Below are 10,992 nucleotides of genomic sequence, written 5' to 3'. Positions count from 1 at the left end.
AAGAACTCGATGGAATGACTCTTGTTGATCAACTATTGGGCAAAGGGGAGATTTATTTAGCTTGAAAGTATCACGTTCAAATTATACCATTAGCTTCTTAATTAAGGATGTGTTAATAAGCTGTTAATCAATTTCGAGTTCAGATACTTTAATATAGGAAAAAAAGCATTAATCTGAGTGAAATAACCGGAGGGAGGGCATTGTTGATATTTGTGTAGGAAGGAGAGGGGGATTTTGTAAAGAAACCGTTATCGAGGCATCCCCTGGAGTCTTTAGCAGTAGGGCCAGGTTCCCTCATCTTTTGCTTTTTAGAGCCGACTCTCTTTTTTGCTTTTCAAAATTCCCTCTTTTCTCCTAACAAAAACCAAAACCCCAAATTACAAAAATGACCTTGTCTTGCCCAACAATCTAAATGCCCTCCCAGGGCATAGAATACAAAGGAACTCATGGGCCCCACCAAGACCCCAAAAGCAACAAATTCTGTGTGCAGGTTGGAAATGATCGGAGGGCTAATTGGGATTTGATCATGGGATTAGAAAGCTGATGGGTCCCTGTTAGTTAGAAAGGGGCCATTTGTGCTGGACGAGAAGATCATACGAAATAAATGAAATTCGGTCAGCGTTGGGAAACAAGCTGCTTAGGTGTGGTGTTTTTAAAGTTATTTTTATTTAGAAATATATTAAAATTAAATTTTTTATTTTTTTAAATTTATTTTTAATATTAAAATGATATAAAAAATGTATAAAACAGAGTTAGTTTGGAGGAGTCTTGGCCTCCAAGACAAGAGAGGACATAAATTCATCGGTTGAGGTGAGTGGCATTTGTGAAATAAAAAGTAAAAAGGGAGGGCAATTACAAAGAGGTGTCGTCAGACTTCAATGCATGTAGGTTTCCTTCCATCCTATTCTCATGTTGTCTGCTTTCGTTTTAGTTCTCCAAATCCGATGACTTTATTTATTTATTTATTTATTTTATGTTTTGATGTTTTTTTTTCCTCTCTTTTCGTTCATTAATTTGAGTTTTGACCGTTGCTTTTCTCAACGTCTCTCTCTCTCTCTCTCTCTGTGAAAGAAGTTTGATCATCTGCAGACTGCAGCAATATCTCTCCCACCCTTCTCTTCTCTTCGACTCCGTAACTACTACTACACTACTCCTCAGGTATGTTCCTTCCTTATAACCCATTTTTCCACTACTTTTATTTATCATCTTACAATGATCATTTAGTTTTTTTCCCTTTTTAGCTCTTCTCGAGGAGAGCTTCTATTCTGTGCATATATGTTTCTATACATACATAGCCTCTAGCATGAGTGCTGTGTTTGTTTTTCGTTCTTATATTCAAAATCCTGACTTGGGTTTCTTCAGGATTTTTTGTTCATTTAGAGTCTAGCTCTTTGCTTTTTCTTATGAAACACAGCTTGCTATAATTTGTTTTATTTTTTATTATCTGGGGATTTTAGTATTTATAAGAATATAATTTTTTCGTTTATGTGCAACCAATTATTTGAGATACTTAATTTGTTTTAGCAGATTCTTCCCAATGGGTTTTTATTTTTCTTTTCAAAATTAATTTCCTTTCACACTCTTCGTGTTTTCATTCTAACAAGTATTCCATCCTTTTTCTCCTCCTTGTATGCTCATCAGCTATGCATTTTGCTATTTTTTCTTTAATTTTCTCACTCTCACTTTGGATTCTTTTTTTTCTTCTTCCATCTGATAAGTTCTGCTTTTATCACTGCAAAAGGGCCACTGCTATTATTTAATTTCTTTCCAGTTTTTGCTTACAGCATTTGCAGGTTTCAACACGTTATCGGTCAAAAATGGTGCCTTTTTTTTGTTTATGTTCTTCTCTACTTTAAACCTTTATCTTCTTTTCTTGTTTCATTTCTTACTTATTGTACCTCGTAACTAAAAATCAACAGTTTTGCAGCATGGCCCCCTTTGATCATTTATAGACCTCTCTTTATTCAGTAGAACTCCTTTTTGTATCATGTGGTCATTTTTCCTTCTCTCATGTTTGTCTTTTGTATACTATTTTTCTTGTCCTTCTCTCAGCTTGAAATATTTTTCTTCAGCTTATGATTATTCACCTCCAAGTCATGCTTTTGGGGTTTGAGGGGCTGTCTTGCATATAATTCTTTCAACAAAGTGCAAGTTTTTACCTTTTTTATATATAATTATTTTATTGTTGCTATGTGAGAATTTGGAGAAATTGAGTTCTTGGTTTCTAGAGAACTCATAAAGAAAGCTCAAACGAATCTTAATTTCTTTGTTCTGTTAAGCAAGTGAGAAATTTTCTCTAACTTGAAAATAAAGAAAAGCACAGACAACTTTTTTAAAATCTGCTTTGTTTTCTTGTATCATAATTGCATGTGATGAAGAAAAGAATGTCTCGTTTATTAGGAAATTCTTTTCCATTTGCTTCATGTTTCTTTCTGTGGATTAATAGTTACTAATAAAATTTTGTTTTTGTTGGACAGGTAGAGAAAATCCTTATGAATCTGGTGAGGTACAAGAGGAGATACTATTGCGATTTCGGTTTTGATCCAAGCGTGAAAACTTCATATAGTGGGGAGGGAAAGGGAAGATAAAAGATAGAAATGGGATGTACTACCTCAAAGCTTGATGAAGAAGAGGCAGTTCAGCTTTGTAAAGATCGAAAAAGATACATTAAGCAGGCTGTAGAGCAGCGAACACGATTTGCATCAGGACACTTGGCTTATATCCAGTCCTTGAAAAGAGTTTTGGCAGCTCTTAGGGATTATGTTGAAGGAGACGAGCCCCGAGAGTTCTTGTTAGATTCATTTATAACACCGCCTTTTACGCCTGTGAAGAAAACTAGTCCTGGTTTCATCTCAATTTCGCCGAAATCTTTCTCTGCAGCACCAATCCAATCTGGACCTACTTCGACTTTGAAAGTAAATTTTTTGAGGTCAGGGGGGAACCAATCAGTTTCAGTTGAGGAGAGACCTCAATCACCGGAAACACTCCGAGTCGAATCGTACTCTCCAATGCATCATTACGGTGCTGATGGATTCTTTGCGATGCAATCCTCACCAATGTATTCTTCGTTCTTCTCATATTCCCCCAACAATAGGCCCAGCATTCCTCCACCGTCTCCTCAAACTTCACAATGGGATGGCTTTTGGAACCCATTTTCATCATTAGACTACTATGGTTATCCCAATCGTAGCAGCCTTGATCAGATGGGTATGGATGATGACATAAGAGGACTAAGGCAGGTTCGAGAAGAAGAGGGGATTCCTGACCTGGAAGATGAAACTGAACAAGAAGACTCAGATAACAAGGCAAACTTAGCAGGAGAACGAGCCAAGGTTGTTTCCAATTACGCAAGAGAAGAAGTGCTTGTTGAAGATGTTGACGAGGATGAGGATGAGGAGGATGAAGAAACTGATAGTGACTGTGAATGTGAATGTGAAAGTGAACATGAAGTAAATGGGCCACAATCAGGATTGCAATCACAAGGTAGTGTGAAGATAGAGCTATCACGGTCTCAAAATTCAGGACAGGTTGAGGTTCACAATCAAGAAATGGCAGCTGGTAATGGTGAAGCCGCCAAGGTTGAAACACCAGGTTTTACTGTCTATGTTAACCGAAGGCCAACAAGCATGGCAGAAGTCATCAAGGATCTTGAAGATCAGTTCACAGTTATTTGCAATTCAGCCAAGGAGGTGTCGGATTTGTTAGAGTCTAGCAGAGCTCAGTACTCATCAACTTCAAATGAACTCACAGGTTAAAGAACTTTCAAGCTCCGGTTTTATTAACTCTGTCTGAAATAAGATGCGCTTTCATGCATATTTTGCCATTTTCCAAAGAAGATATAAGACTTGCCTAATCATAACAGCATTTCTTGACACGCAGTATGTCTGGAACATGAATAGCTGAAAACTTATTTGATCAAGTCCTAGTCTCCATCTCATTCACCAAATGCTTGTAGTGATGTGAATTCTTTATTAAATTCTAGCCTTTTTTTATGTAATCTCTTGGTGACTCTATCTCGGTTTCGAGTACTCTAGATATCATCTGAAAATCTTATGATCCTGCAGCCATGAAAATGTTGAATCCAGTAGCACTGATACGCTCAGCTTCATCTCGGTCATCATCATCAAGATTTATGATCAATTCTTCAAGTTCTAAAGATGAAGATTGTGATAGCAGTAGTGACTTCTCAGAGGAATCTTGCATGCTCTCAGGTAGTCACCAATCAACGTTGGACAGATTATATGCCTGGGAGAAGAAACTCTATCAAGAAGTTAGGGTATATCTCAAATCTTCATAACTTCTTGAATGATGAATTCTGATGCCCCGGTTTTTCTAGCATAGAATTTCATTGAAATTATTAGACATGTTTAGTATTGGACGTTTAATTCTGCACAAAGGGACATTAAAATGGTTTGTGGTAGTAATTACTAAATTATATTGATGTGGTGTACTAATCTGCAACTGATTTTCTTTTACCTTCTTAAACAGTGTGGAGAAAAGGTTCGAATTGCGTATGAGAAGAAGTGTATGCAACTCAGGAACCAAGATGTTAAAGGAGAGGACCCCTCTGTGCTGGATAAAACAAGGACAGCCATTAGGGATCTGCATACTCAGATAAAGGTTTCAATACACTCAGTTGAAGCGGTGTCAAAGAGAATAGAAACTTTAAGGGATGAAGAATTGCAGCCTCAACTTTTGGAATTGGTACAAGGGTACATACTCTATTACTTAAGACTGTTTTTGCAGACCATGATAAAAGTATTCCAATCCACGGAGAAGTGAAAAGTGCTTAAATAAAGTCTCTTATATTTACAATCGGACTTGAACTTTCTATTCATGTTCCACAGGTTAGCGAGGATGTGGAAAGTAATGGCAGAATGCCACCAGTCACAGAAGCGCACTTTAGATGAAGCCAAGCTTTTACTAGCCGGCACACCTTCAAAACTTGAAACAAAACGGCACTCTTCCATGTCAGTTGCTGACCCTCAACGGCTAGCCAGGTCGGCTTCCAACCTCGAGACAGAACTCAGGAATTGGCGAGCGTGTTTTGAGGCATGGATCACTTCTCAACGATCCTATCTTCACGCGCTAACCGGCTGGCTCCTCAGGTGTGTCAGGTTGGATCCTGACACGTCAAAACTTCCATTCTCACCTCCTCGATCCAGTGGAACCTTTCCAATATTTGGACTTTGCATCCAATGGTCAAGGTTTCTTGATGCAATGCAGGACATACCAGTTCTTGATGGCCTAGATTTTTTTGCTGCTGGGATGGGGTCTATCTATGCACAGCAGCTAAGAGACGATTCACACAGGGTCCCAGTCAGTTCAAAGAGATTTGGAGCTGGGTTGTCAGTTGAATCAGGAAGAAGTATGGAATTGATGGAGGTTGGTGAAGTAGAAGATGTAATGACTACAGAGAAAATGGCTGAAGTTGCCATAAAGGTACTATGTGCAGGAATGTCAGTTGCAATGAGCTCACTGACCGAATTTGCTATTGGTTCTGCAGACGGATATGCAGAGCTTGTTAAGCAATGGGAGAATGTCAACTCCCAGAGTTCCAGTAGGGCTGGAACATAATCCAGGATATCCTTGTGGATAATTTTGCTAGCATCGTTGATGTAATTATAATTTATATGTTATAACCTAAATGGCAAAGGTAGTATAGAGAAGTTGCTGCTCCTACTAATATATTTGTTTGATTGATTTGTTACCAAGCTAACTAAAGAAGAACACAGGAAGCCTCTAGAAATGGAGCTGGGATTGGGAAAATCTATCAAATACAGAGGCTCGATATTTTTCATCTATTTTCTTAGCAACCAAAGCTATCAGACATCATATTTTGTCCCAATATAATAATAATATTAATAAAAAGCTTCTCTCAGTTGCTACCAATCAAATGATTCTCTCAGTTACCGTTCTCAGAGATGTTCAAACAAGTGGGCCAGCCAAATAAAAAAACTAAATATCACCAGAAATGGTAAACAAAGAACCAGAAAGAATGTTTACAGAACTGGAAGCAAATCAATGGGAATGAATGGGTTGCTTATAGGTTGATTATTTACAGAGGATTCATGCACAAAAACTGCAGGGGAAATTTCCTGCAGCAAGGAAGGAGTCTTTCTGAATTTTCAATATTAATATCCAACTACATTTACCACAATTCTCTCTCTGAACCACCTTAAGGTTGGCCTATTACTGTGCTTAAAGAAAAGTTGATCAAGCACACAACCAATAACCTTCAACTGTTAGATGATTATTCTTCAAAAATTTTACATGGAATATAAGAATGAAAGGTAAAAAGGAAATTATCCTTCTCACGGTTTTAAAAGAACAGGTCGAGTAAAATTCAAATTTGTCAAAGAAAAACGGATGCTTCTTCAGTCATAACTGAAGCCTTCATCATCATCAACCTCCACCTCAGAAAAATCATAACCGCCCATGACAGATAGAAAAACTAAAACAGCAACTAGCTGTGTTACTAAAAAGTATTTTGCCCTTCTTCTGAAAGTTTTCTCCTCTTCTGTCTTTTCCCTCTTGGGTTGCTTCTTAGTCTTTGAACCTAGTGTTGAAAACATATGAAAAAAGTTAGGAATTTTATTTGAAAAAACAGACATGGCTGGTACTTTTTCACCTGTTATTTCCTAACGGTTTTTATTTTTCTTTAAGCATTTTAAACAACAAACAGTTATTATGATGACTAAAACATGATCCATAGGCTGGTTTGGTAATTTAACAATCCACAACTCAAACACTGTCAGATAACCAACATAATATACACGTGAATGAAAGATGAAAATATCTTACTTGAATTTGAAGGACGTCTTGTTGAAGTTGATGAAGCCTCTGAATGGAATTGTGGGACAGAAGAAGATGATCCACCCTCCAAGTACTCTGACTTAAGTTTTTCAGCATATCGTATGAGATTACCGTGCTCCGAGAGTGCAAGTCGCAGCACTGATGATTCCTAATAGCATTGAACAAAACAAGAGAAAAGCAGTCAAAATATTTAACAAGTAGGGCAGAATAGTCAAATAATTGGCACCACACCATATTACGTAGATAGAATACCCATAGCAAATCATGTGAAAGTCAAATGAGTAGGAACCATGTTAGAAGAAAATGATTTCAACAGGATTTTTTTATGGTAATGCGTTTCATAACAGCACAGATTGCTGTCATATTCCTGAAAGAAATTAGTGGGCCTTGATTGTTAGATATTTACTGCAAGGCTGCATGTAATCATGGAGATTTTCATTAAGGTATCATAATTTACATGCAAACTGCTCTTTGTCTATGTGAATGTAACAATACGTTAGAGATCCTACATATTTTGTTGTAAATATTCCCTTCATAAGCTTGCTCAAACACCGAAGCATGTTATATCCAACAGGTTAATCATGTTTTAGGTGTGCCTGTGCATTCAACAATAGAAAGTGAATGGTATAATGTAGTTTTTTTTTTGCACCATCATACTAGGTCATGCATAACCACATTTTCAGTTGTATATAATTGTTCCAACCATACAAATGGCAGCAGTCAGCTCACACGGATCATGGAAGATAGATGGTACAGTGACTCACAGGTAATGCTTGAACAGTGAAAAGCACATGCCCAAGGAGATATGCATCCAAACTAGATGGCCTGCACAAACAGAAAAACGAAGTAGAGTGCATCATTAGCAGGTCAATATTAAATTTTACTTGACATCAAACTTCAATAAAAATATAAAAGCCAAAATATCCTTAATGAATTTCCTGTAAAAAAGAAAAATATATATATATTAAACATGATATCCAAAAGAATCACCTTTCAAAAAGAAATGTTTGATCCCCTAATGTGGTTGACAAAGCTCCATATGCAATTTTTGCTCTCTTGTAAATCTATTCAGAATTAAGAAAAAACACAAGTCCATGCTGAAGGAAAATTAACAGAAAAATGAAGAAAAATATAAAAGGCTAAAATCATTCCACAGGTGCATGCTTTTTGGCACTGGTGCATGTGTGCATATTTGAGAGAGAGCGCACATATCAACAAGTTGCAGAAAAAGATTATCAATGATAGAAGTGTGACCTCTGCTTCCTTTCGTTCAGCATTTTCTTTTGTTATCCCAAATCGTTGCTTAACAACATACACTTGTTTCATGAATAGAGCCTTTCCTATTAACCAAGGGAGGTCAGAATAATAAATTGCACGGGCAGAAGTTCCATCAGATCCCACCCATAGTTCATACATGACTGCCTCAGCAAGCCAGGTGCTAACCATTGCTTTCATTGATATCCATTCTGGGAGAGAGCAGAAAGCAGCATCCAAATCAACAATACCATCTTCCCTTAAACGTTCAATAAGCCCACCATTCTCGTCATTGAAGGCCACATAAGTGCCTGATTCGATGTAAGGAATTTGATCTAAAATAGAAAGTCAGATAAGTGTTTTGAAGGCAATTTTGATATTTGCATGATATATTTTAGAAAACACACATATAAGACAACATGAGCAAAGCATGCACCCACATGAAAATAAATACAAAGTAGATTCAAATTTTTTGTAGAGTTGGAAGTTTCGCAGAGAGAAAGTAACATAGAGAAAGTGAGTGCAAAGACATGCATACATACATAAGAAACCATATAATACAAAAAAGAACCTTTCAGATTTTGAGAGAAGATTCACTACCCGTACATAATTAAAACAGTAGACTTCTACAGTTCTATGCTACAGAATCCCCAGCAAACTGATAAGAGACAAAAGTGAAAGCATAACCAAATTAACAGAAAGCCCAGTTACCAGAGGAAAGCCCTTCACTGTGTATAATCAAAATTAAGATTAGAGAAAGGCTCAAGAAAATGAAGTTAGACTTTTGAATACATAAAATTTCAGAACAAAAAAAAGTACATGGAGATACCTTAGTTGTGACAGAAAAGAAGACATAGTTTCTCCCCGTACTACTTAACATGTTTTTATTAGGCCATTGCTTGGTTCAATGGTAAAAATCTTGGGTTTGCAGCAACAAGGATATAGGTTCAAGTCTTGAGAACAGCCTTAAGAATAATAAAGGGTAGGACTTTGTCCACTTCAATGGGACTATAACTGGCTACTGAGAATGAAACAAATGACATAACCATGTCTCCAGTTGTTTAATAAAGATTCAAGCAACTGCGGTTTCAATTTCTTCACAAGAACTAGTAAATAAAAACAAAAACAAAAAAAAACACTCATTATTCTTGAAAAGCTTTCAGCAAGAATATTGAAAACTGGCTGTCATGTATTGTCAATTAAACAACCAGTACCCATCAAACATAGTCCTGGTCAAGCAAATGCAATCTTGAATACTAATTAGTTAACTCCTTCCCATATGACAATGGCATTCTTTAAAACAATATGAAAGCCCTAGAAAGCATGTATCTTGGCTTCACTTATTCCATGACCCCATCATAAATACCAACTTTCAGATTTCTAAAATTTCTTAGTGAAATGAAAGCATCGATCTTAAACACAATTACAGAGCCGGTAACAGAAAAATGACCAGTAGCCATCTTAAACATGATCAAATTAACATTCATTCTGTGAAAAAGAACTTGGCTAAAGAAATGGGGTTTTTTTATCTTGGTGGTTCTAACCTAATAACACATAAGAAGCAAACTTCAACGAAATAGAAACAAGAAAACGGCCAGAAAGTCAGCCAGTAGTAACTAAAAACAAGCAAAAACCCAGTACAAGAAATTAAAAACATGAATATAAATGAATGAAATTAAGAGGCCAGAAAAGAATACCTGAATCAGGGAAAGTGTTATTGAAATCCAAACGGAAAGGAAAGCTAGCAAATTTGAGGTGGATGTAAACAGGCAAGCAAATTGGACAACCAGTAGGGAGTCCGAAACTGGGTTTTCTTGCGACAAGAGTATACTCTGCTCTTTCTTGTGATTCTTGCATCTCTCTCTGAATTTTTTTTTTTTTTGCTGATGATCCTCTTTTGGCTTCAAAGCTGTGAGTGTGGGGTTTTTGCTATTGTTTGATTCTTGATGGGTATAGGGTTTTTCAGTCACCGAAAAGAAAATGGTGTGTGGTGGTTTTGTATTTTCTAGTTTTGTTCCTTCGGCCCATTTCAAGTGCGGGTTGGGCCTTCTTATCTTTCTCGTTTTTTTGTAAGAGTGGGCTTACTAGTTGGACAACTCTCAAACTGTTGTTAAGGTTGAGCTGGTCTGAAATCTAAGTGATGAATAAAGGAAGTTGATCTTGTTAATATAAATTTTGATTTAAAAAAAAAATACTTGAAACGATGTGGTTTTAGTAGAAAAAACTTGTTTTTCTTTTCAATAACCCGAGCTTGGACAAGTCCCAGATCAGTGTGTTACCAAGCTGAGTTGTCAAGAGAAAACCTAGAACTATGAGTTATTGTATTGACATATTAGATCAGGACAATTTTTATAATAGTTCTGAACCTTTTTAAATATATAATACTAGATAATTGAATAACGCAACATTATAGGTTAATCCAAATTTTTTAAATATAAAAAAATATTCAAGTATTGCTGATATGTTTTCAAGTAATAAAAAGTTATTTTTTTATCATTAACTCGAAATTTGATGTATGCATTTAACAAAATACATTGAGGATTATATATGTCAATAAACACTAAAAAGATATTTTATTGATAGCTAAAGAATAAATGGTGAAGTTGAGAAAGAGACAAAAACAAGGATATAACATCAATAATTTAAATTTGGCTGACACAAAATAATTTTGTAATACAAGTCTTCTTTTCTTATTGATATATTTAATTTTAAAAAAATACATAACAATTTTTAGATGTCATTTATCTAATAAAAAACAAAAGCATCCAGAAAATGTACCACAAAAATCATGAAGATTTAAAATAAGAATAAAAAACATATCTCTCTAAATAAATTCCTTTTATCTCATCAATGTGATCTCTTTTTTAAAATTTCACCGGACATTTGTTCCTTAAATAACATTCTCTCATCATTTTCAGTAAG

The 10,992-nt window shown here is 35.9% G+C and overlaps 2 protein-coding genes across 3 annotated transcripts; one reads left to right on the top strand and one right to left on the bottom strand.

Annotated features, from left to right (window-relative positions):
• Positions 1 to 956: 956 nt before the first annotated feature.
• On the top strand, positions 957 to 5,686 carry LOC133689403 (protein ROLLING AND ERECT LEAF 2). Of its 2 annotated transcripts, none has more exons than XM_062109269.1 (5): positions 957 to 1,158; positions 2,478 to 3,750; positions 4,065 to 4,276; positions 4,489 to 4,712; positions 4,848 to 5,686. In XM_062109269.1, the coding sequence occupies exons 2-5, from the start codon at positions 2,598 to 2,600 to the stop codon at positions 5,575 to 5,577; spliced, it is 2,319 nt and encodes a 772-aa protein (XP_061965253.1). In that variant the 5' UTR covers positions 957 to 1,158; positions 2,478 to 2,597; the 3' UTR covers positions 5,578 to 5,686. The 2 variants fall into 2 exon arrangements, with proteins under 2 accessions (XP_061965253.1, XP_061965254.1); XM_062109270.1 differs by lacking the exon at positions 957 to 1,158 and adding an exon at positions 1,667 to 2,282.
• A 386-nt stretch (positions 5,687 to 6,072) lies between these two features.
• Positions 6,073 to 10,048, bottom strand: LOC133689405 (mitochondrial outer membrane import complex protein METAXIN). The gene is made up of 6 exons (XM_062109271.1): positions 9,768 to 10,048; positions 8,071 to 8,405; positions 7,807 to 7,880; positions 7,581 to 7,641; positions 6,805 to 6,964; positions 6,073 to 6,559 (listed from the first exon to the last, which is right to left on the bottom strand). Exons 1-6 carry the CDS (start codon positions 9,925 to 9,927, stop codon positions 6,378 to 6,380), a joined length of 972 nt encoding a protein of 323 aa, XP_061965255.1. The 5' UTR covers positions 9,928 to 10,048; the 3' UTR covers positions 6,073 to 6,377.
• Positions 10,049 to 10,992: the final 944 nt, after the last annotated feature.

The sequence above is a fragment of the Populus nigra genome, chromosome 3 (assembly GCF_951802175.1).
Source record: "Populus nigra chromosome 3, ddPopNigr1.1, whole genome shotgun sequence".
Classification (NCBI taxonomy): Eukaryota; Viridiplantae; Streptophyta; class Magnoliopsida; order Malpighiales; family Salicaceae; genus Populus; species Populus nigra.
The sequence above is the reverse complement of the archived record's forward strand: the minus strand, read 5'-3'. Positions and strand labels throughout refer to the sequence as shown.

Bases quoted from the DNA above. Each gene is read 5' to 3' on its own strand.
- LOC133689405 (XM_062109271.1), bottom strand. From the start codon at position 9,927: ATGCAAGAATCACAAGAAAGAGCAGAGTATACTCTTGTCGCAAGAAAA. The intron at 8,406-9,767 runs GTATTCTTTTCT...TTTCTATTTTAG, and splicing joins TAACACTTTCCCTGATTCAG to ATCAAATTCCTTACATCGAA. The intron at 7,642-7,806 runs GTGATTCTTTTG...CTGTTTGTGCAG, and splicing joins CAAACATTTCTTTTTGAAAG to GCCATCTAGTTTGGATGCAT.
- LOC133689403 (XM_062109269.1), top strand. From the start codon at position 2,598: ATGGGATGTACTACCTCAAAGCTTGATGAAGAAGAGGCAGTTCAGCTT. The intron at 4,277-4,488 runs GTATATCTCAAA...CTTCTTAAACAG, and splicing joins AACTCTATCAAGAAGTTAGG to TGTGGAGAAAAGGTTCGAAT. The intron at 4,713-4,847 runs GTACATACTCTA...CATGTTCCACAG, and splicing joins CTTTTGGAATTGGTACAAGG to GTTAGCGAGGATGTGGAAAG.